At 43.6% G+C, this 25,656-nt stretch overlaps 1 protein-coding gene across 1 annotated transcript in view; it reads left to right on the top strand.

The window, feature by feature from the left end:
• Positions 1-25,656, top strand: part of TMOD2 (tropomodulin 2) — a 52,301-nt gene that overhangs the window by 2,404 nt on the left and 24,241 nt on the right. Inside the window, exons 2-3 of the mRNA XM_060755274.2 lie at positions 18,942-19,128; positions 21,174-21,330. Of these exons, the coding sequence (XP_060611257.2) occupies positions 19,003-19,128; positions 21,174-21,330 (283 nt within the window). The 5' untranslated portion in view covers positions 18,942-19,002. The remainder of the gene's footprint in view (positions 1-18,941; positions 19,129-21,173; positions 21,331-25,656) is intronic.

The raw sequence follows: 25,656 nt of genomic DNA, 5'->3' as shown, positions 1-25,656 counted from the left end.
GGAAGCTGGCCACTTGGAGTGCCTTTGGTGTTGTTGTGAGAAGGTCCTCCGTTGTGCAAGTGGCATTGTAGTCAGTGGTCTCTAATTTGCTCTTCTCCACACTCGCATGTCGTGGACTCCACTTTGTGGCCCCCATTTCTTAAGGTTGGCTCTGTATATCTCCTTCAAATCCAGTCGCAGGTTCAAATCCGGGGAGAGCGTGGGTGAGCTCCCCCTGTTAGCTCCAGCTCCCCGTGCGGGGACATGAGAGAAGCCTCTCACAAGGGTGGTAAAACATCAAGACATCCAGGCATCCCCTAGGCAGCGTCCTTGCAGACGGTCAATTCTCTCACACCAGAAGCAACTTGCAGTTTCTCAATGGAAAAAAGAGGTTCCCTTATAAATGTCTTTCCAGGTCCTAGTCTTTTTTTTCCAATTTCTTGATTGCTGTTTCCATTTATTTTCCATTTAAGTATAGAAAATCTTGGACAGTTTAATGCCTTCATTGTCTACTTGAAAGTTATGTAAAATATATCCAGTCTTTATTTTATTTATATATATATATATATATATATATATAAATAATATTGTTTTCTTAGCGTTCAACCAAGAACACTAAGAACACTGCGATGGCACAGCAGGTTAAACCACTGAGCTGCTGGACGTGTTGACAGGAAGGTCGGCAGTTTGAATCCGCAGGACAGGGTGAGCTCCTGTTGATAGCCCCAGCTCCTGCCAACCTAGCAGTTTGAAAACAGAGTGCAGTCTGTTCAGCGCCTTCCAAGTCACCCAGTCTTCTGTGTGCCCAGGAAGAAGTCTCTTATCCAGTATCAGCCATGGATTGAAGTTATGGATTTTTAGCCTGCCACTTTTGGACTCTCGCTTGCTGAGGTGTTCCTGCGAGTATCTCTGTAGACCTTAGGAAGCTATTTCTTGATTTAAGCCAGTGGTTCTCAACCTTCCTAATGTCGCAACCCCTTAATACAGTTCCTCATGTTGTGATGACCCCCAACCATAAAATTATTTTCATTGCTACTTCATAACTATAATTTGGCTACTGTTGTGAATTGTAATGTAAATATCTGATATGCAGGATGTATTTTCATTCAATGGACCAAATTTAGATACTGGTGGAGATGGGGGGGGGGGTTGATTTTGTCCTTTGGGAGTTGCAGTTGCTGGGATTTATAGTTAACCTACAATCAAAGAGCATTTGAAACTCTACCACCAATGGAACTGAACCAAACTTGGCACACAGGACTCCCATAACCAACAGAAAATACCGGAAGGGTTTGATGGTAATTGGCCTTGTGTTTTGGAGTTGTAGTTCACCTATGTCCAGAGAGCACTCAAACAATGATGGATCTGGACCAAACTTAGCACCAATACTCAATATGCTCAAATGCGAACACTGGTGGAGTTTCGGGAAAATAGACCTTGACATTTGTGAGTTGTAGTTACTGGGAATTATAGTTCACCTACAATCAGGGAGCATTCTGAACCCCACCAATGACAGAATTGGGGCAAACTTCCCACACAGAACCCCCATGACCAACAGAAAATACTCTTGCTTTCTGATGGTCTTTGGCAACCCCCCTGGCACTCCCTAATGCCCCCCCCCCAGGGGTCCCAACCCCCAGGTTGAGAAACTCTGATTTAAGGCATTGGCGTACTAGCTGATATCTGAACAGAGGATGGGCTGGGGATGTCAGTGCCTTGGTCCTTTCATTATAGGCTGCTACGTCCCATTGGGAGGGTGCTAGTGGTTTATATTTCTTGATGGATGGGACACTTACAATCAGATACAAATATATAATGGGGAATATTTGAGGCTTATATTTCTTGATGGATGGGACACTTATCAGATACAAATATATAATGGGGAGTGTTTGTGGCTTATACTTATTGATGGATGGGACACTTACAATCAGATACAGATCTATAAAGAGGAGGGTATTGTTATTATTATCATCCTTATCATCATCATCATTATTTATATCCCGCCTTTCTCCCTATGGGGACACAAGGCGGCTAATATCTACCCACGCTAAATGGCTAACATCTATCCCCACTAAACAGTTTTTAAAAAGTAACACAAAAGTTTAAAAAAATATTAATAGTGTGGTAAAAAGAGAATTAAAATACAGGTTGTTGTAGGTTTTATCGAGCTATATGGCCATGTTCTAGAGGCATTCTCTCCTGACGTTTCGCCTGCATCTATAGCAAGCATCCTCAGAAGTAGTGAGGTCTGTTGGAACTAGGAAAATGGGTTTATATATCTGTGGAATGACCAGGATGGGACAAAGAGCTCTTGTCTGCTGGAGATAGGTCTGAATGTTTCTGAGGATGTTTGCCATAGATGCAGGTGAAACGTCAGGAGAGAATGCCTCTAGGACATGGCCATATAGCCCGAAAAAACCTACAACAACCCAGTGATTCTGGCCATGAAAGCCTACAATAATAAATTAAAATACAGCAAATGCAACAACAATGACAACAACAACAAACCTTTATTTATATCCTGGCTCATCTTCTCATGGGGATGCAGGGCAGCTTACAACATGAAAGGCAAATATTCAACGCCATAGTAAAGGTAAAAGTTTTCCCCTGACATTAAGTCCAGTCAGTTCTGACTCTGGGGGGGGGGGGGGGGGGGAGGTGTTCATCTCCATTTCTAAGCCAAAGAGCCGGTGTTGTCCATAGACGCCTCCAAGGTCATGTGGCTGGCATGACTACATGGAGCACGGTTACCTTCCTGATGGAGCGGTATTTATTTGTTTACTATATTTGTATACCTATTGATCTCAAGAGGTACCTATTGATCTACTCACATTTGCATGTTTTCGAATTGCTAGGTTGGCAGAAGCTGGGGCTAACAACGGGAGCTCACCCCACTCCCTTCGATCTTTCAGTTGGCAAGTTCAGCAGCTCAACACTTTAACCCCTGTGCCACCCAGTACAATAAATACAATAAATAAATTATCTTTAAAACTCATATAAAGCCCCCAGTGAAGCATGGGGTTAAACTGCTGAGCTGCTGAACTTGTTTAACGAAAGGTTGGTGGTTCGAATCCAGGGAGCAGTGTGAGCTCCTGCTGCCAGCCCCACCTTCTGCCAACCTAGCAGTTCGAAAACATGCAAATGTGAGTAGATCAATAGGTACCGCTCCAGCAGGAAGGTAACGGCACCCCACGCAGTCATGCTGGCCACATGACCTTGGAGGTGTCTATGGACAACACCAGCTCTTTGGCTTAGAAATGGAGATGAACACCAGCCTCCAGAGTCGGACATGACTAGATTTAATGTCAAGGGTAAACCTTTACCTTTACCTTTAACTCCTCCTTTTGAACATTATTCCTTCACTTGATTCAATGGTCATTCCAAATCTTGGCCATTTTCTATCAATTGTATGGTATCATCTACATATCTTACATATTTTGCCTCCGGTTTTCACACCTCTGAAGTTTTACCTTTACCTTAAACCATGTTTGTGGACACTTAACAAGCAGATACGAATATATAAAAAGGGTTTTTTAGGATCACACTTCTTTCTCTCATATGAGGAATTGAGTTGATTGGTTCGTAAAAGAACTCAAAGGGACCCAGCGGATTGTCAATGGGATTCCAGCCCATCTGTGTTGCTGCCTCCTCCTCCTCCCTGCCCCTCCCTAGCCATCCCCAGGAGATGACCCCGCTTTAATCCAGCTGTGGTTGTGTAATCGGGGAAGAGCATGCCAGAAGGAGGAGGGTTGGCTTCGAGCATGGACTCACACACACACACACATGCTGTCAAAACAATCTCCTACAGAATCCTGGACTCACACCGCTTGGAAAACGAGAAGCTCTTTGGAATTATTGGCGAGGAAGGCACAGCTTGACTGTATAAGACCAAACCAGAGCTGTTAATGATAGACAGGCCAAATTGTGGGCCATCTACATCAAGCATGGGCAAACTTGGGCCCGCCAGATGTTCACATTTGAGCATATTGAGTATTTGTGCCAAGTTTGGTCCAGATCCATCATTGTTTGAGTCCACAGTGCTCTCTGGATATAGGTGAACTACAGCTCCCAAACTTAAGGTCAATGTCCACCAAACTCTTCCAGTATTAGGTTCTTGTGGGTTTTTTCGGGCTATGTTATAGGCTATAGGGCCATTTCTCCTAACGTTTCGCCTGCATCTATGGCAAGCATCCTCAGAGGTAGTGAGGTCTGCAAACCCCACCTCCTCCAAGATGAACTGCGAAGCTCACCTCCTCCAAGATGAACTGAACCACCTAAGCTGGGCTCTCCAGGCCAATGGAGACTCCACCTCAGACATCAGAAGAGCTGCAAGACCAAGAACAAGCCACGAGAGTCAAGACAAAGATCCACCCAGAGGAAAAGTGTTCTCACCAGACATCAAGGGAACCACTGACCGCATAGGGAAGCTGATGAGGAAACACAACATACAAGCTATCTACAGACCCACCAAGAAAATCCAACAAATGCTACGTTCAGCAAAGGACAAGAGGGATCCTCTCACCTCTGCAGGAGTCTACCGTAACCCATGCAGCTGTGGACAAGTCTACATAGGGACCACCAAACGCAGCATTGCCCAAACACGAATCAAGGAACATGAAAGGCACTACAGACTACTTCAACCAGAGAAATCAGCCATAGCAGAGCACCTGATGAACCCACCTGGACACAGCATATTATTTGAGACCACAGAAGTGCTGGTCCACACCAACAACCACCATGTCAGACTACACAGAGAAGCCATTGAAATCCACAAGCATGTGGACAATTTCAACAGAAAGGAGGAAACCATGAAAATGAACAAAATTTGGCAACCAGTATTAAAAAAACTCTAAAATTACAACAGCAAAACAGCAGAGAGGAAACAAACAAGAAGATCTAATCACCTCTCAACAAAAGATTTTCCCAGGCTCAGCCAGGCCTTCAAATGCTAATGAAGTTGGTCAGTTGAAACATTCACACCCAGCTCTAGCAGAGAAGAGCTCTTTGCCCCATCCCAGTCATTCCACAGATATATAAACCCATTGTCCTATTTCCAACAGACCCCACTACCTCTGAGGATGCTTGCCATAGATGCAGGCGAAACGTCAGGAGAGAATGCCTCTAGAACATGGCCCTATAGCCCGAAAAAACCCACAAGAACCTAGTGATTCCAGCCATGAAAGCATTCGACAATACATCTTCAAGTATTTTCTGTTGATCATGGGAGTTCTGTGTGCCAAGTTTAGTTCAAGTCCATCATTGGTGGAGTTTGGAATGTTCTTTGATTGTAGGTGAACTATAAATCCCAGCAATTACAACTCCCAAATGACAAAAACAATCCCCCCCCAACCACACCAGTATTCAAATTTGGGCATGTCGAGTATTTGTGCCAAATTTGGTCCAGTGAATGAAAATACATCCTGTATATCAGATATTTACATTATGATTCATAACAGTAGCAAAATTACAGTTATGAAGTCGCAACAAAACTAATGTTGTGGTTGGGGGTCACCACAACATGAGGAACTGCATTAAGGGGTCACGGCATTAGGAAGGTTGAGAAACACTGATATAGATGATCCGTGATGTTGTTTTAAGGCAGCGGTGGAAATCCCGAAGCTGTCCAGATGCTGGAGTGCAATTTCCAACTGTTCTGAGCACCATAACCAATTTGGAGCATGCTGGAAGTCGCAATCCAAGAGGCATATGATTCCCACACATTTTCAGGACTATGCAATGATACAATTTGACTGAAAACAAGCTTGTGTTTCCATGGATTGTTATTTCCAAGTGGGGACAAAAGTATCCTAAGAAGCAGAATGGGGAAACTCCCTTTGCAGGAGTCTAAAGAAGCCATTGACAAGATTCTGACCTTGGTGAATCGTGGGTTTCAGTGCTTCTTTCTGAATGGAAACAGTGATTACAAAGGATGGCTTGTTGGAGAACACCATGGCTTATCTCACAGTTCTGTGCGCACACAAGTTTTCTTGGGTGAGCAAATCATTTTTTTGTTGTTGTTGAAAATCCTTGTTACACTGTATTGTTGAAGTCTTTCATGGCCGGAATCACTGGGTTGTTGTCGTTTTTTTCGGGCTATATGGCCATGGTCTAGAGGCATTCTCTCCTGATGTTTCGCCTGCATCTATGGTAAGCATCCCCAGAGGTAGTGAGGTATGTTGGAACTAGGAAAATGGGTTTATATATCTGTGGAATGACCAGGGTGGGACATCCTCACTACCTCTGAGGATGCTTGCCATAGATGCAGGCGAAATGTCAGGAGAGAATGCCTCTAGAACATGGCCATATAGCCCAAAAAAAACTACAATAACCCATCCTTGTTACATGTTTCTAACCTTGGGTTGCTGTGAGTTTTCCAGACTGTCTGGCCATGTTCCAGAAGCATTCTCTCCCGATGTTTCACCCACATCTATGGCAGGCATCCTCAGAGGTTGGGAGGTCTGTTGAAAACTAGGAAAATTGGGTTTATATATCTGTGGAGAGTCCAGGGTGGGAGAAAGAAGTCTTGTTTGCTTGTGGCAAGTGTGAATGTTGCAATTGGCCACCTTGGTTAGCATTGAATGGCCTTGCAGCTTCAAAGCCTGGCTGGTTGCTACCCAGGGGAGGTGTTAGTTGGGAGGTGTTAGCTGGCCCTGATTGTTTCATGTCAGAAATTCCCGTTGTTTGAATGTTTATTTTTATTTACTGTCCTGATTTTAGAGTTTTTTCTTTGAGCCGCTCCTCATAGGGTTTGTTCTCCAGACCCTATGCTCCCCCCTCCCTGTGACTTTCTCTCAAATATTTATACATGGCCCTCATAATGTCTCCTCTCAGCCTTCTCTTCTGTAGTCTAAACTTGCCCAGCTCTTTGAGCTGCTCCTCATAGGGCTTGTTCTCCAGACCCTTGATCATTTAGTTTGAAGCCATTGTTCCATTGCGTCCTTGTCTCCAGGGCAGCAGAACACAAGCTTGCTCTGTCCTCCCTATGACTCCTCCTCACATATTTATACATGACCCTCATAATGTCTCCTCTCAGCCTTCTCTTCTGTAGGCTAAAAGTGCCCAGCTCTTTGAGCCGCTCCTCATAGGGCTTGTTCTCCAGATCCTTGACCTCCTCCCTATGACTTCCTCTCACATATTCTAATTCTATTATTCTGTGATTCTATGAAATATTATCTCACAGCTTGACGATGTTTCAAAATCTCCTTTGGGTGCAACTGCACAAAGGGAAAAGTCGGACAGATGTCTCATAATATTGGCGCTTGGAGACAAATGCCCCAGGAAAACCATCAACAGCAGTGTAGGGCAGAGAGGAAGAGCTAGTCCGCGTAAACACAGGATCCACTTGTGGAATCCACTGTCACGAGATGTAATGAGTAGGAAAGACCTGTCATTATACCTGGTTAAGTAGGATGACTCCAAGTTTCAAGGCAGGATAGCCTAGGGCTGAAGGATATGGGCAGACTTGGAAGTCATCTCCTCCCAACATTCAGCAAAAGAAAACCAGGACATTTTTTGACATGCAATTGAGAGGGAGAGAGGGTGGCCTTTTATCCTTTGCTGCAGGCAGAAAGCATTCTTTGGCAGGCCTCTCCTCTTGGGAGTGTTTTGCCAACCGATGGCATCGACAAGGCAGAGGATGCACCTCGATGGAATGGCTGGCTCATCAAGGAGCCTCTTGTCTCACTCGGATAATGATCATGACCAGGGAGCCCTTGGCAGACCCAGCAGAAACAACAGCCCCAGGCAAAATAGTTCAAGCCACACCTGTTTCCCTTCTGCACCAAGGTCTGCCTGCCTTTGTTGGCTTCCATATCCATTTGAGCATCAGTGCCAGTGGAGCAGCTTGAATGTCTTCCTGGTGCCACTCTTGCCTCCCGTGGAAAATCACAGGAGGCTGTCAATGGGGGACGATGATGTCTGGCTCAACCTGGAGGTCAGGACCCCTGGAGGGGTTGCCAGGGGGTTTACTTTATCTGTGTTTGTTTGTTTGTTTGTCTTGCTTTCAATTAAAAATGAAGTTTAACAGGGACAAATGCAAGAGACTCCACTTAGGCAGAAAAAACGAAATGCGAAGATACAGAATGGGGGATGATGAGGCCTGGCTTGAGAGCAGTATGTGTGAAAAAGATCTTGGAGTCCTCGTGGACAACAAGTTAAACATGAGCCAACAATGTCATGTGGCGGCAAAAAAAGCCAGTGAGATTTTTCCCTGCATCAATAGGAGCATAGTGTCTAGATCCGCATTTCTCAACCTGGGGGTCAGGACCCCTGGAGGGGTTGCCAGGGGGTGTCAGGGGGTTCCCCAAAGACCATCAGAAAACACAGTATGTTCTGTTGGTCATGAGGGTTCTGTGTGGGAAGTTTGGCCCAATTCTATCGTTGGTGGGCTTCAGAATGCTCTTTGATTGTAGGTGAACTATACATCCCAAAAACTACAACTCCCAAATGTCAAGGTCTATTTTCGCCAAACTCCACCAGTGATCACATTTGGGCATATTGAGTATTTGTGCCAAGTTTGGTCCACAGCCATCATTGTTTAGTCCACAGTGCTCTCTGAATGTAGGTGAACTACAACTCCAAAGCTCAAGGTCAGTGTCCACCAAACGCTTCCAGTATTTTCTGTTGGTCATGGGAATTCTGTGTGCCAAGTCTGCTTCGATTCCATCATTCCTGGAGTTCAGAATGCTATTTGATTGTAGGAGAACTATAAATCCCAGCAACTACAACACACAAATGCCAAAGTCTATTTTTGCCAAACTCCACCAGTGATCACATTTGGGCATATTGAGTATTTGTGCCAAGTTTGGTCCAGAGCCATCATTGTTTTAGTCCACATTCCTCTCTCAATGTAGGTGAACTACAACTCCAAAGCTCATGGTCAATGCCCACCAAACCCTTCCAATATTTTCTGTTGGTCATGACAGTTCTGTTTGCCAAGTTTGGTTCAATTCCATCATTGTTGGAGTTCAGAATGTTCTTTGATTGTAGGAGAACTATAAATCCCAGCAACTTTTATTTATTTATTTATTTATTTATTTATTTATTTATTTAAAGCATTTATATTCTGCCCTTCTCACCCCGAAGGGGACTCAGGGCGGAGCACAAACATTCAATGCCTAAACATATTAGACCATACACATACAAAGGCATTAAATCACATATCTACAACTCCCAAATGCCAAAGTCTATTTTCACCAAACTCCACCAGTGATCACATTTGGGCATATTGAGTATTTGTGCCAAGCTTGGTCCAGAGCCATCATTGTTTTAGTCCACAGTGCTCTCTGAATATAGGTGAACTACAACTCCAAAGGTCATGGTCAATGTCAACCAAACGCTTCCAGTATTTTCTGTTGGTCAGGAGAGTTCTGTTTGCCAAGTTTGATTCAATTCCATCATTCCTGGAGTTCAGAATGCTCTTTGATTGTAGGAGAACTATAAATCCCAGCAAGTAAACTCCCAAATGACAAAATCTCCCTCCAAAACCTCACCAGTATTCAAATGTGGACATATCAGTTATTGTGCCAAATTTGGTCCTGTGAATGAAAATACATCCTGCATGTCAGATATTACGATTCATGACAGCAGCAGAACCCCCGGTGGCGCAGGTTCAAATCCGGGGAGAGGTGGATGAGCTCCCTCTATCAGCTCCAGCTCCTCATATGGGGACGTGAGAGAAGCCTCCCACAAGGATGATAAAAACATCAAAGCATCCGGGTGTCCCCTGGGCAACGTCCTTGCAGATGGCCAATTCTCTCACACCAGAAGCGACTTGCAGTTTCTCAAGTCGCTCCTGGCACAACAAAAAAAAAATGACAGCAGCAAAATTACAGTTATGAAGTGGCAACGAAAATAATGTTATGGTTGGGGGGTCAGCACAACATTAGGAACAGTATTAGAGGTTTGAGACATTAGGAAGGTTGAGAAAGACTGATGTAAAAGAAATCCACTCCAGGGAATAAATAAAATGTGGCAGTAGATGCAAGGAACTGCCAAAAACATTCTGGGGGAACAAAAATCTCATCTGGATATTTGACAAAACAAAAAAAAAAAACCCATATAGTACCAAATACCACAGACTTCTGACACATTTGTGCTCCACCTGAAGAAGCCCTAGAAAAAACAGCCTCGGGCATTATTGAAAAACCAGTAGGAGAATATTCCAGTCTGTCTGGACACTGGGCTGTCAACCTGTCAGTTGTCATTTTCCAGTAGAAGTCATTCAAAGGGAGAAGGAATTTGCTGAACTGGAACTAATATCAAAGCTCAGTTTGGATCTCAAGAGGCATGGTGGAAACGTGCCTGGAAACGTAGCCCAGGCCCCGCTATGGCCACAGTTAGAATGATAGAATCATAGAATCAAAGAGTTGGAAGAGACCTCCTGGGCCATCCAGTCCAACCCCATTCTGCCAAGAAGCAGGAATATTGCATTCAAATCACCCCTGACAGATGGCCATCCAGCCTCTGTTTAAAAGCTTCCAAAGAAGGAGCCTCCACCACACTCCGGGGCAGAGAGTTCCACTGCTGAACGGCTCTCACAGTCAGGAAGTTCTTCCTCATGTTCAGATGGAATCTCCTCTCTTGTAGTTTGAAGCCATTGCTCCACCCTCCTAGTCTCCAGGCTATCATATCTCCTCTCAGCCTTCTCTTCTTCAGGCGAAACATGCCCAGCTCCTTAAGCCACCCCTCATAGGGCTTGTTCTCCAGACCCTTGATCATTTTAGTCGCCCTCCTCTGGACACATTCCAGCTTGCCAATATCTCTCTTGAATTGTGGTGCCCAAAATTGGACACAATATTCCAGGATCGGTTCCTTGCACTTTCTCCATCTCCTCCGCCCTATATTGCTCTGCACTAACTTCCGCCCTATCCCCGTCCCCTTAGATGGTCTAGGCCTCTCGATTACTCCGACCCTTAGCAGCTCATTCCATATAATAGAATAGTGTTTAGAGCTTTGATATTAGTTCTAGTTCAGCAAATGGTTTTGAAGTATATGTTTGTGTGTTAACAACCTTGTGTCTATGTTTTGAATACTTTGTATATTTTTTCCATGCTATTGCATGTATGGAAACCGCCCTGAGTCCCTTAGGGGAGATACGACAATATATAAATAAAATTATTATTATTATTATTATTATTATTATTATTATTATTATTGACACTAAAACACGGTATGTCACAGCAAATGAGATCTCTATGCTGGATTTCGTATCACAAAATCACAAGTCGAACACTTCCCAAGCATCTAGGACTTTGTGATATATTTTCTAATAATGCGCACAGATCCAAGTAAGGTGACCTTTTGCAGTTGACAGATCGTGATTTTGTCAATGTTTATTGTTTCCAAATTCCAGCTGAGATCTTTTGGCACAGCACCCAGTGTGTCGATGACCACTGGGACCACCTGTACTGGTTTATGTCAGCGCCTTTGCAATTCGATTTTGAGGTCCTGATAATGGTTGAGTTTTTCCTGTTGTTTTACCTCAATGCGACTGTCACCCAGTTATTATTATTATTATTATTATTATTATTATTATTATTATTATTAGAAACATAACAAGATGAGCCCACAGCAGCCAAGATCAGTCTGCTGGCTGTTGTATAGGATGACACATCGCACACTTCCCAAGTGTCTAGGACTGTGTGATGTATCGGCGAATAATGCGTGCAGATCCCAGTAAGGTGGCCTTTTGCAGCTGGCAGATGGTAATTTTGTCAACGCCGATTGTGTTTAAGTGTAGACCAAGGTCTTTAGGCACTGCACCCAGTGTGCTGATCACCACTGGGACTACCTTGACTGGCTTGTGTCAGAGTCTTTGCAGTTCGATCTTTAAATCCTCACATCGTGTCAACTTTTCCAGTTGTTTCTCTTCAATCTTGCTGTCACCTGGGATTGCAACATCAACAATCCATACTTTGTTTTTCAACACAATCGTGAGGTCACGAATATTGTGCTCCAAAACTCTGTCTGAATTCGAAAGTCCCAGAGGAGTTTGACATGTTCATTTTCTGTAACCTTTTCCGGCTTGTGATCCCATCGGTTCTTTGTCGCAGGCAATAATAATAATAATAATAATAATAATAATAATAATAATAATAGACAGACTACAAGCAGAGGCATAACACCGTTGCTCAGATGATGCATTGGAACCTGTGTCACAAAAACCATCTTAGAATCTATGATTCTATTATTCTAAGATGTTTTTTGTGGCACAGGTTCCAATGCATCATCTGAGCAATGGTGTTATGCCTCTGCTTGTAGTCTGTCTATTATTATTATTATTATTATTATTATTATTATTATTATTATTGGAGCCCCCGGTGGGGCAGTGGGTTAAACCAGTGAGATACTGAGCTTGTTGATCGAAAGGTCACATGTTCGAATCCGGAGAGCGGCGTGAGCTTCCGCTGTCACCCCCAGCTTCTGCCAACCTAGCAGTTCGAAAACATGCAAATGTAAGTAGATCAATAGGTACCGCTCCGCTCCGGTGGGAAGCTAAGGGCGCTCAATGCTGTCATGCTGGCCAAATGACCTTGGAGGTGTCTATGGACAACGCCGGCTCTTCAGCTTAGAAGCGGAGCACCAACTCTGACTCTGAGCACCAACCCCCAGAGTCAGACACAACTGGACTTAATGTCAGGGAAAAACCTTTACCTTTACCTTAAGCTATCTGAATTATATACAAACAAATTACTAGTGGAGGGTTGAAGAAGGTTGCTATTTCCAACAGTTTTAGGGCCATAAAGATGGCTAGAGGGGATTAATGGCGCAATGGATGTTTCCGTCATTGGATGTCGATCCAACAAGTTTGGTGTCCAGCTCTATTGCAGGTTTACAGCACATCAAAGTGGCAGGATGCGCTATTCTTTCTTTTCCTCCCCCGTCTTTCATCTCCAACACTGAGCTCTTTCATCTTCTCTGGATCAAAGAAAAAGTGTGTGAGCCTGATGTTCATAAACAGCAGTGCTGTGAGAGGGGCATCTTTGCCAAGCGAACACCAAAGCTCCAATTGTCTGGGCACATTAGTGAAGGACTGCGGCCAGGGAGAGAAATGCCTTTCAAATTGAGGCTGGACTTCATGTTTAGGAGTAAATCATCTTCAGATAAAGGGAATCTCTCTCTACCAATATTGCTTTGTCAAAGCCCACTGGCCTGAGCTGGCAGTGGCAAGTAACCAGATACAAACTAGTTATTTACAGTGAAGTTCTTTCCCCCAGAAATGGATATGAAGTGTACTTACTTACTTTACTTAGGCGATCCCTCTTTAGCCAAGTAGGATAGTCTTCCAGGATCAGTGTTCTGGTGGGTCCGTAGGTGACTGTGGAGTCCTATTCTTGATCTGCATCTTCTTCCGCAGTGAGGGCATTGGTTTTCAGGTAGAAGGCGGTCCCGGTTGGGGTTGGCTTGACACGCCTTCCTCTTGGCACATTTCTCTCTTTCACCCTCCATTCGTGCCTCTTCAAATTCTGCAGCACTGCTGGTCGCAGCTGACCTCCAGCTAGAGTGCTCAAGGGCCAGGGATTCCCAGTTCTCAGTGTCTATGCCAGAGTTTTTAAGGTTGGCTTTGAGCCCATCTTTCAATCTCTTTTCTTGTCCACCAACATTCCGTTTTCTGTTCTTGAGTTCGGAGTAGAGCAACTGCTTTGGGAGACGGTGGTTGGGCATCTGGACAACGTGGCCAGTCCAGTGGAGTTGATCGTGGAGGACCATCGCTTCAATGTTGGTGGTCTTTGCTTCTTCCAGCACGCTGACGTTTGTCCACCTGTCTTCCCAAGAGATTTGCAGGATTTTCCAGAGGCAGTGCTGATGGAATCGTTCCAGGTGTTGCATGTGATGTCTGTAGACAGTCCATGTTTTGCAGGCGTATAGCAGGGTTGGGAGGACAATAGCTTTATAAACAAGCACCTTGGTCTCCCTACGGATGTCCCAGTCCTCAAACAATCTCTGCTTCATTCGGAAAATGCTGCACTCGCAGAGCTCAGGCAGTGTTGTATTTCGGTGTCAACGTTGACTTTGGTAGAGAGGTGGCTGCCAAGGTAGCGGAAATGGTCCACATTTTCTAATGTTACACCATTAATGTATTGTCGAAGGCTTTCATGGCCGGAATCACTCAGTTCTTGTGGGTTTTTTCGGGCTATATGGCCATGTTCTAGAGGCATTTCTCCTGACGTTTCGCCTGCATCTATGGCAGGCATCCTCAGAGGGTGAGGTCTGGAGCTGGGAAAAAGGGGGTTTATATATCTGTGGAAAGACCAGGGTGAGACAAAAGGCTTTTGTAAGATGGGCTAGGTGTGAATCTTTTCAATTGACCACCTTGATTAGCATACAATGGGCTGACTGTGCCTGGAGCAAACTCTTAATGAAGGTGATTAGATGTCCCTGCCTGTTTTTCTCTCTGTTGTTTTAATTTTAGAATTTTTTAAAACTGGTAGCCAAATTTTGTTCATTTTCATGGTTTCTTCCTTTCTGTTGAAATTGTCCACATGTTTGTGGATTTCAATGGCTTCTCTGTGTAGCCTGACATGGTGGTTGTGAGAGTGGTCCAGCATTTTTGTGTTCTCAAATAAAATGCTGTGTCCAGGTTGGTTCATCAGGTGCTCTGCTATGGCTGATTTCTCTGGTTGGAGTAGTCTGCAGTGCCTTTCATGTTCCTGGATTCTTGTTTGGGCGCTGCGTTTGGTGGTCCCTATGTAGACTTGTCCACAGCTGCATGGTACACGGTAGACTCCTGCAGAGGTGAGAGGATCCCTCTTGTCCTTTGCTGAACGTAGCATTTGTTGAATTTTCTTGGTGGGTTTGTAGATTGTTTGTATGTTGTGTTTCCTCATCAGCTTCCCTATGCGGTCAGTGGTTCCCTTGATGTATGGCAGGGACACTTTTCCTCTGGGTGGATCTTCATCTTTACTCTTGTGGCTTGTTCTTGGTCTTGCAGCTCTTCTGATGTCTGAGGTGGAGTATCCATTGGCCTGTAGAGCCCAGTTGAGGTGGTTCAGTTCATCTTGGAGGAGGTGGGGTTCACAGATTCTTTTTGCACGGTCTGCCAAGGCTTTGATGGTGCTTCTTTTTTGACTTGGGTGATGGTTGGAGTTTTTATGTAGATATCTATCTGTGTGTGTGTATCTATCTGTGTGTGTGGGTTTTCTGTAGACGGTGTGACCCAATTGTTGATCTGGTTTGCGGATGACTAGGACATCTAGAAAAGGCAGTCTTCCTTCCTTTTCTTTTTCCATAGTGAACTGGATGTTTGGGTGGATGCTGTTAAGATGTTCCAGGAACCTGTTGAGCTGTACCTCTGGCATAGAAAGGGGTTGGCTGGTGAGTGCTGGAAGAGCACTTTGGTTTTCTCAATGTTCAATGACAGGCCGAGCTTCTTGTATGCTTCTGCAAAGGTGTTTAGAGTGGCTTGTAGATCTTCTTCTGAATGCACACAGACAACATTGTCATCAGCAACATTCTATAACAAATGTTGTTGTAACCTTGGTTTTGGCTTTAGGTCTGCCGAGGTTAAACAGCTTGCCGTCTGTCCAATAGATGATTTCCACTCCAGTGGGAAGCTTCCCATCAACAAGGTGAAGTATCATAGCGATGAAGATGGAGAATAAAGTTGGGGCAATAACACATCCCTGTTTGACACCCGATTCCACCTTAAATGGGCCACTTTGGGATGTGTATGAAGTGTGGATATGTATGAAAGGGAGCATATGTTTGGTTCTTTGGCTTTCATCCTAGCTCCAGTTTAAATTAAACTTTCTGTCGTACACATGTTTGTATATTTATTTACAGTATTTATATTCCACCCTTCTCACCCCAAAGGAGACTCAGAGCGGATTACAGAACCTGCCTCTATGGCAAGCATCCTCATTATTATTTAGTACTATACTGAAACTCTGCTTGACTGATTCTGTATATCCTTGAAAGTTTGCCTTGACTTACTCAAAGATATTATTAAAATGTCATGAACACTTGCAAATCTTATAATGCAATCCCTGGAAGTATTAATCCCCTCAAAGGGCTTTTTTTCCATCTGGAAATGACTCCTGGACGGGAAAAAAGACCAGATGTTGGATGCTTATTCATAAGTGTACTGGTGTTGTCATACTTCCCTGAATTTTTGGTCTATCCATGAGTTCCTGCCCAGTTCTCTAAAGTTTGTATATCATCTTCTGGCACATTTGTCTTTAAAATGAAACAGAAAAGGCTTAATGCCGAAAGAAGCAGAGTGTTGGCTATAATGTGGATCAAGTCAGCTTTTGTAAAACTAATGCTGGTATTTAGCGGCACAAAACAGCAAAGGATTATACTAATTCTCTTTGGCTGCTGGTTTTGCACAACCCTGTTCATCTGTTAAGATTTTCTTGAGTTGTTCATCTGCCAGCAGTAAAAGAAAACATAACGCAACGTCCTGTTAGGTAACAATCACCGAAGTCAAAGGGAAAAAGTGATAGAGATCTATCATGCACAAGTATTTTTCCAATGTCATTCTTGCCAGCATGTCTTGAGGATCCATCTGAAAGAAAGGCATTGTTTAAGACATCAAAATAGTTTAAAAGACCACTTTGGAGAGGTGCGTACGAATGGGAATGGATTAGAACTTTTAAAAATAGGGCATAACATACTGTGAGAGCAACACTGGAGCAACTGTTTTGGTTTCTGTCTTTATCTGTCATATCTTCATCCATCTTAGGCCCGTTTGATTATGAGAATAATATGAGAGGGCGTGCCAAAGCAGGCTTGCTTCAGGGTTTTGTCAAGGCTGTGAAGGAGCTTTCCAAGGTGCTGAACCTATCTTGGGAAATGTGTCTCAAAACCTTGGATAGCTCATTGAAGGTTAAAAGGTAAAAGTTTTCCTCTGACATTAAGTCCAGTTGTGTCTGACTTTGGGGGTTAGTGCCTGAACAGTTATGCGCGAACCAATTGTACAGTTGTGGATGATTATGGAGGGAATTAATCTCAGGCCTCAATTGTGTATGAGAGTATATTATAGAGGAGGCCAATTATTACTTGTAAATTAAGGTAACGACCACCAACGTGAGGTATTTGAGGTACCACCGATGAGATCTGGCTTTACAGACGCAGATTAATTGAGATAAGACGGTCTTCAACAAAAGATAACAAATTTATTGTGTACAAAGCGTATGGTTGCAGGCTGTTAAATAACTTATAGAACTTTGAATATCTCTTGGTTTGTAATACAGTCCACTCTTCCAAATAACTCAGCTCGTGGCTAACTTTTACTGAGGTGAAGCTCTTTAGTGAACGATGTTTCCTACTATGAATAGCCTTCCAATTTGATCTTTCCTTGATCAAATCTCTGATCTCTAGTCCTTCCTTGACTAGGGATCTTAACAAGCTTCCTTTAGTCTTCCTTGACTAAAGAAACAGGCCAGGTTTCTCTCTTCAGCCCTTCTAGACTGAAAAAACCTCCAGCTGCTCACACACACCTCTCTCCCAGGTTTTTCAAGCCTCCACACTCACTCACACACTCTCACACTCACTGCCCCTTTTCCAAAGACGCACATAACTTTTCCTGCTTGGCTCCGCCCACTTCTCACTCTCCTGAGCTAGCCTGCCTGGTCTCCTTGGCAACGCTCACTGTGGATTCAAGCCAGATAACTCTAGTTTTAGCTACTGTTACAAACACAAATATATATTCTAACAGTTAAACACATACATAGTATCAATGACTTCTGCACAGTGCTGATCTTCATTTCTAAGCCAAAGAGGCTTAGACACCTCCACGGTCATATGGCCAGCATGACTCCATGGAGCACCGTTACCTTCCCACCTATTGATTTACTTACATTTGCATGTTTTCGAACTGCTAGGTTGGCAGTAGCTAGGGTTAACAGCAGGAGCTCATGCCGCTCCCCAGATTCAAACCTGCAACCTTTCAGTCAACATATTCAGCAGTTCAGCGGTTTAACCCACTGCGCCTCTGGGGACTCCCTGAAAGGTTGGACTAAAACCTGGATTCTCTAATCCACTGACGTGAAAGCCACCAGCAACCAATTGTGTCAAAGGTTCAGTGGACATATGATATTTAGCCTATTTTTGTGTCTCTCAGTTCTTTCTCAGTGGCTCTCCAGATGTAAAATTGTGCATAGTCAACAGGCAGCATTTGACTACATTCAAAAACAGTTGGGTCAAAATACTGTAGGCTACCGTTACGCAGAGAACATGACTTTCTTGGTAGGAGGGTCTCATTGGCTACTACTCAATTTCAGAGCATAATTCTTGTTGTGATAGTTAAAGTCCTGCAAGACTTCTCTGCATGCTATTTAAGGGCTGCATTCTCTAATATAAGCTTGTTAGGGCTTTCAGATGGATGGATGATGGATGGATGGATGATGGATGGCAAGATGGATGGATGGCATCCTTGAAGTGACTGGACTGACGTTGAAGGAGCTGGGGGTGGTAACGGCTGACAGGGAGCTCTGGCGTGGGCTGGTCCATGAGGTCACGAAGAGTCGGAGACGACTGATCGAATGAACAACAACAACAAGGGCTTTCAGATCTTCGAGGAAGATGCCATCAGGGGTATATTGCATGGGGATATAAAGAAAGGCCTTCTTGCCAGGATTTGGAATTATCTTCCAAGGAAAACTAGCTACCATTCCACCAGCAAGGCAGAAACATTTTTAATGTGAGAGGGCGCGCCAAAGCAGGCTTGCTTCGGGTTTTAGTCAAGGCTGCGAAGGAGTGAGAGAATTGGCCATCTGCAAGGACGTTGCCCAGGGGATGCCTGGATGCTTTGATGTGTTACCATCCTTGTGGGAGGCTTCTCTCATGTCCCCGCATGAGGAGCTGGAGCTGATAGATGGAGCTCATCCACGTTCTCCCCGGATTCGAACCTGCGACCTGTTGGTCTTGAGTCCTGCCGGCACATGGGTTTAACCCACTGCGCCATCGGGAATGAATAAAATGTAACAGAGAGAAAAGTGACAAGTTCTCTTTTTTCACAGGGATTTGGAAGATTGCGCTTTGAATGGTTGACAGGTAAACTCCAAGAGCTGAGCAGGAGTCATGTCGGTACCATTCAGAAAAGAACTGGAGAAATACAAGAACATCAACGAAGATGAAATTCTCAACAAACTTTCAGAGGATGAACTGAAACAGCTGGAGAGTGTTCTCGATGACTTGGATCCAGAGGTCTGTACTTGCTTACCGTGTCAGAAACAAATTGAGGGTATTGTTATACCATATTTTTAAAAACACAAACAAAGTTAGAAACTTGGCATTATTCTTTTGACCAGAAGCTGGCCACTTGGAGTGCTTCTGGTGTCGCGGTGAGAAGGTCCTCCATTGTGCATGGGGCAGGGCTCAGGCAACATTGTAATAAGTGGTATGTGGTCTTCTCCATACCCGTGTACGTCCAATTCTGGGCATCACAATTGAAGGGAGATGTTGACAAGCTGGAATGTGTCCAGAGGAGGGCAACTAAAATGATCAAGGGTCTGGAGAACAAGCCCTATGAGGAGCGGCTTAAAGAGCAAGCACGTCATCTGAGGTCTGCTGTAGTCTTCATGTAGTCCAGTGATTCCTAACCTTTGATCTTCCAGGTGTTTTGGACTTCAATTCCCAGAAATCCCAGCCTTATTACCAACTGTTAGGAATTATGGGAGCTGAAGTCCAAAACACCTGGAGGACTAAAGGTTGGGAACCACTGATGTAGTCTGTCTGCAGTAGTCTGAAGTGATAATGTGGTCTGCAGCCCCTCCTACAACTTCTCAAGAACCATAGAGTAAAGTTGGCTAAATACATATAGTAAAGGTAAAGGTTTTCCCCTGACATTAAGTCTAGTTGTGTCTCTCTGGGGATTGGTGTTTATCTCCAGTTCTAAGCTGAAAAGCCAGCATTGTCTGTAGACACCCCCAAGGTCATGTGGCCAGCAGGACTGCATATAGCGCTGTTACCTTCCCAACAGAGTGGTACCTATTGATCTACTCACATTTGCATGTTTTCAAACTGCTAGGTTAGCAGAAGCTGGGGCTGACAGTGGAAGCTCATGCTGCTCCCCGAATTCAAATCGCCAACCTTTCAATCAGCAAGTTTATAAGCTCAGTGGTTAAACCACTGTGCCACCGGGGGCTCCTCTGCATACATATAGGAGACAGTAAGCAACAGAATCTATATAAATAAAAATGTAATATTCGTTTGTGGGACTAACATAACTCAAAAACCACTGGATGAATTGACACCATATTTGGACTCAAGAGACCTATCAGGCCAACAAGTGACCATCACTCATAAAAACACTGAAAAATATAGCAGAAGAGTCTAAAAAGCCAAAAAAAGAACCCCAAAAAGAACCCCAAAAAATATGCATTGTGTACATATGTGCAAAACCACATATGTACACAAACACACACACATATATGCATATAGAATATAGGAGTCTCAGTAATGACAACTGGTAATGACAACTGGAACGGAATACGGATTACGAGTTTGGTTACGATTCTATGATAAGACGGAGTGGATTATTTTAGTGTAATTATATTAGTATGTATTAGTGATATGTTGATTTTCGTCGTGCTTTATTGTAAATTGTTTTTTTATATGTTGTACACCGCCGTGAGTTGCCCTAGGGCTGAGAACGGTGGTCAACAAATGCAGCAAATAAATAAATAAATAAATAAAATAATATACACAAATATATACATAAATATATACACACATATATGCACACACAAAACACATACAAGAAAGGGGGACAGAAGGAAGGAAGGAAGGAAGGAAGGAAGGAAGGAAGGAAGGAAGGAAGGAAGGAAGGAAGGAAGGAAGGAGAAAAACAGGGAGAGAAAGAGGGAAAGAAGGAGGGAAGGAGAGAAGGAAAGAAAGAAAGGTAGAGAAGGAAGGAGAGAAGGAAATAAAAAAGGGAAGAAAGGAGAGAAGGAACAAAAGAGAGAAAGGGAGGGAGGGAAGGAAGGAAAGAGACAAGGAAGGATGGAAGCAAAGAGCAAAGAAAAGAAAAGAAACAGGTAGAGAAGGAAGAAAGAAGACGGGAAAGAAAAAGGGGAAGGAAGGAAAGATGGAGGGAAGGAAGGAGAGAAAGAAGGAGAGAAAGAAAGAAGGAGAGAAAGAGGGAGGGAAAGTTGGCCACAGCAATAGATGGCGGCTACAGCTAGTATCACATCAGAATACCCCATCACTAAAGAAAGTCATTTCCACCTCTCTTGTCCTCTCTTTGGCAGAATGCGCTTCTTCCAGCAGGCTTCCGACAGAAGGATCAGACCAGTAAAACCACCACAGGACCATTCGACCGGGAACGGCTACTGTCCTACTTGGAGAAGCAAGCCTTGGAGCACAAAGACAGGGAGGACTGTGTGCCCTTCACAGGGGAAAAGAAAGGTATGTGTTCATTGTGCATATTGGTGTATTAGGACAAATGGACATCTCGATTTGCACTGTGGGATCGCTGACTGCAATCACCCTGAGAAAGATCAATGTCAAGTTCAGGGAAATTGATTAACACAAATACATTAAGCCCATCCAGGGCAATTGCTGCAATCCTTTTGGAACCAGCATCTGTTTTTCTCCTTGTTTCTTGGATTCTACTGTGAAGTTTATCAAGAGTGACCACAAATCTTAATGATAGTTCAGTTGAAACATTGTTTCTCAACCTTCCTAATGCCGTGACCCCTTCATACATTTCCTCATGTTGTGGTGACCCCCAACCATAACATTATTTTCGTTGCTACTTCATAACTCCAATTTTGCCACTGTTATGAATATGCAGGATGTATTTCCAATCACTGGATCAAATTTGGCACAAATACCCGATATGCCCAAATCTGAATATTGGTGGGGTTGGTGATTTTGTCATTTGGGAGTTGTAGTTGCTGGGATTTATAATTCACTACAATCAAAGAGCATTCTGAACTCCACCAATGATGGAATTGAACCATACTTGGCAAAATGCCCTGTGCATAATGAGTACCTTAAAAACAAAGGAACCAATGAACGAAGTCACACCAAATTTGGCAACAAAACATCTCACTACACACGGAATGACCATCACTCAAAAGATTATGATTTTGTCATTTGGGAGTTGTAGTTGCTGGGATTTATAATTCACTACAATCAAATAGCATTCTGAACCCCACCAATGATGGAATTGAACCATATTTGCAACACAGAACTCCCATGACCAACGTTTGGTGGGCATTGACCTTGAGTTTGGGAGTTGTAGTTCACCTACATCCAGAGAGCACTGTGGTCTGTGGACACAAACAATGATGGATCTGGACCAAACTTAGCATGAATAATCAATACTCGAGAGCAGTACATGTGAAAAAGATCTTGGTGTCCTCGTGGACAGCAAGTTAAACAATGTCATGTGGCGGCAAAAAAAACCAATGGGATTTTGGCCTGCATCAATAGGAGCATAGTGTCTAGATCTAGGGAAGTAATGATCCCCATGCTCTATTCTGCCTTGGTCAAACCACACCTGGAATCACACTGTAGAATGTTGTGTCCAGTTCTGGGCACCACAGTTGAAGAGAGATAATGAGAAGCTGGAATGTGTCTAGAGGAGGGCAACTAAAATGATCAAGGATCTGGAGAACAAACCCTATGAAGAGCGGCTTAAAGAGCTGGGCATGTGTAGCCTGAAGAAGAGAAGGCTGAGAGGAGATATGATAGCCATGTATAAATATGTGAAAGGAAGCCACAGGGAGGAGGGAGCAAGTTTGTTTTCTGCTTCCTTGGAAACTAGGACGCAGAACAATGGCTTCAAACTACAAGAAAGGAGATTCCATCTGAACATTAGGAAGAACTTCCTGACTGTGAGAGCCGTTCAGCAGTGGAACTCTCTGCCCCGGAGTGTGGTGGAGGCTCCTTCTTTGGAAGCTTTTAAACAGAGGCTGGATGGCCATCTGTCAGGGGTGCTTTGAATGCAATATTCCTGCTTCTTGGCAGGATGGGGTTGGACTGGATGGCCCATGAGGTCTCTTCCAACTCTATGATTCTATGATTCTATGTCCAAATGCAAACACTGAAGAAGTTTGGGGAAAATAGACCTTGACATTTGGGAGTTGTAGTTCCTGGGATGTATAGTTCACCTACAGTCAAAGAGCATTCTGAACTCCACCAATGATGGAATTGAACCAAACTTGGCACACAGGACTCCCATGACCAACAGAAAATACAGGAAGGGCTTGGTGGGCATTGATCTTGAGTTTTGGAGTTGTAGTTCACCTACATTCAGAGAGCACTGTGGACACAAACAATGATGGACCTGGAGCAATCTTAGCATAAATAATATGTCCAAATTCAAACACTGGTGAAGTTTGGGGAAAACAGACCTTGACATTTGGGAGTTATAGTTGCTGGGATTTATAGTTCACCTACAATCAAAGAGCATTTTGAACTCCACCAATGATAGAATTGAATCAAACTTGGCACACAAAACTCCCATGACCAACAGAAAATACTGGAAATGTTTGGTTTTCATTGACCTTGAGTTTTGGAGTTGTAGTTCACCTACATCCAGAGAGCACTGTGGACACAAAAAATGATGGATCTGGAGCAAACTTAGCATAAATACCCAATATGTCCACATTCAAACACTGGTGGAGTTTGGGAAAAATAGACCTTGACATTTGGGAGTTATAGTTGCTGAGATTTATAGTTCACCTATAAATGCTTACCTTCCAAGATCAGATGGAAGCTTATTTGGAGTCTCGCCTTGTTCCCTGTTTTCACTCTGAGCCTTGCATTGCCTGCAAAGACTTGTGTGGCTGTGCAACCTCCAGTTGTACAAATGCAACTGCTGGCGACGATGGGGAGTCCTCCAGGCTCTTACGCAAGACAAACCTACTCAATCGAAGCTGGCAAAAAAGTGACAAATGTTGCATAAGGGTTAGGCGTGAGCAGTGCTGGCGGGACATCCGAGCCGCGTGGTGTTTCTGACCGCACTCTTTATTTTGGCAGACCCTGCAGTGTAAATGCTTGTGGGATGATTATTTAGAAAGCTTAGCAGGCTGATTCTTCTTGGAACAGAGCTCTTGGGGCCAACGTTGCCGTTTTCACTCATTGAAAGGGAGCTGAGACAAATGGGCTTCTAAGAAACGGGATCTAAGTTTGAGATGACAGGTAGTCGTCCAAGAACATTTCTGCATTGTGTCATTATAGCACTTCAATACTACTTCAACTGTCATGGGTGCCTCTTATGGCATCCAAAGATTTATAGTTTGGTGAGGTACTTAAACTTCTCTTGTCCCCTGAAATACAATGTTGGCATTCTCTGGCATACTGTACTCACAAACTATAGATCCCAAGGTTTCATAGGATGGAGCCATGACAAAGTGGTATCACTTAGGATGGAAAAAAAGTGACTACGTATAAGATATAAGTTATCCAATTGGAAGGCTGAGAAGAAATTACATTTGAAAGAGAAGGAAGTTGCCTAACCAAGTTGATATAAGTTAAACCGTTCTGAAAATTATATAATATCAGTTTTATGTATTCACAAGAGTAAAAGACAGAGGTAATAAAATTCAAGTGGAACTGAAGTAAAGTACTGTGTAACAAACAGGGGCGGCTCAAGCCATTACGCAAAGTAAGCATTTGCGGTATACTTGATTTTGCCCAGGGGCACTCTTGAGGTGCTCTTGGGGGAAAATAGACCTTGACATGTGCAAGTTGTAGTTACTGGGATGTATAGTTCACCTACAATCAAAGAGCATTCTGAACTCCACCAATGATGGAATTGAGCCAAATATGGCACACAGAACTCCCACGACGAACAGAAAATATATATCAGTGATTGGTTTGGGGGGGGGGGGGACGCCAAAATACTGTTTGCTTACCATTGAAAATTACCTAAGGCCACCTCTGGTAACAAATACACTTTATGTGCACAAGAATTCATAAATAAACATTGCTTTGTTTCAACTAAGATATTAAAGTCTTGTGTCAAGTTACAGTATTGAAGTTACATTTCTGAAAGTCAGCTGGAGATTACATTGATGTAACCTGTGAGGAGAAGTTGGAAGCTACATATTGACTACAGTATTGGGTTACATATCAAAGAGACATATACAGACATTTAAGATTAAATCCTGTAATAAACATATAAAGAAAGGTGACACAGAACATATTTCAAGGCGTGAACCGCAGTTTTCTGAGTTTCTGCAAGATTTATTACTCTCTCTCCCCTTATCAGCATTATTGCCTTGTGCACACCTATACATATACGTTTATTGGCAGCAGAGGGTGTTATATGAGTGTTGAATGAAAAGTAATGCCTCCACCTTCGTAACTCCTCAACAGATGGCAGTACTGGTATGCAGCAGGTACTGGCTTGTTCGGTAGACTCTCCTCTACAGTTCCATTTTGGCGGGAAGCCTTAGCATTGAACGATTGTGTTGTTAAAGTGTGAAGTATGAAACCTTGCACAGACAGTCGGTCAATGTGACTTAATTAAACTGCAGTCATTGAATTCTTGACAGCAGAAGGTGTCATCCCAAAGGAGATTCATCAGAGAATGCAAGCTGTTTATGGTGATTGTGTTGATGTGAGTACTGTTCGTCGTTGGGCGAGTAAGTTTGAAGATGTTGAGATGGGAACATCTGACTTGTGTGACAAACAAAGAGTTGGACGTCCTGTGGCAGCAACCACCGAGTTTCACAAGCAAAAGGTTGACAGATTGATTCAGGATGATTGTCGTAACAC

This window comes from Anolis sagrei, chromosome 9 (assembly GCF_037176765.1).
Source record: "Anolis sagrei isolate rAnoSag1 chromosome 9, rAnoSag1.mat, whole genome shotgun sequence".
NCBI classification, from domain to species: Eukaryota; Metazoa; Chordata; class Lepidosauria; order Squamata; family Dactyloidae; genus Anolis; species Anolis sagrei.
The sequence above is the reverse complement of the archived record's forward strand: the minus strand, read 5'-3'. Positions and strand labels throughout refer to the sequence as shown.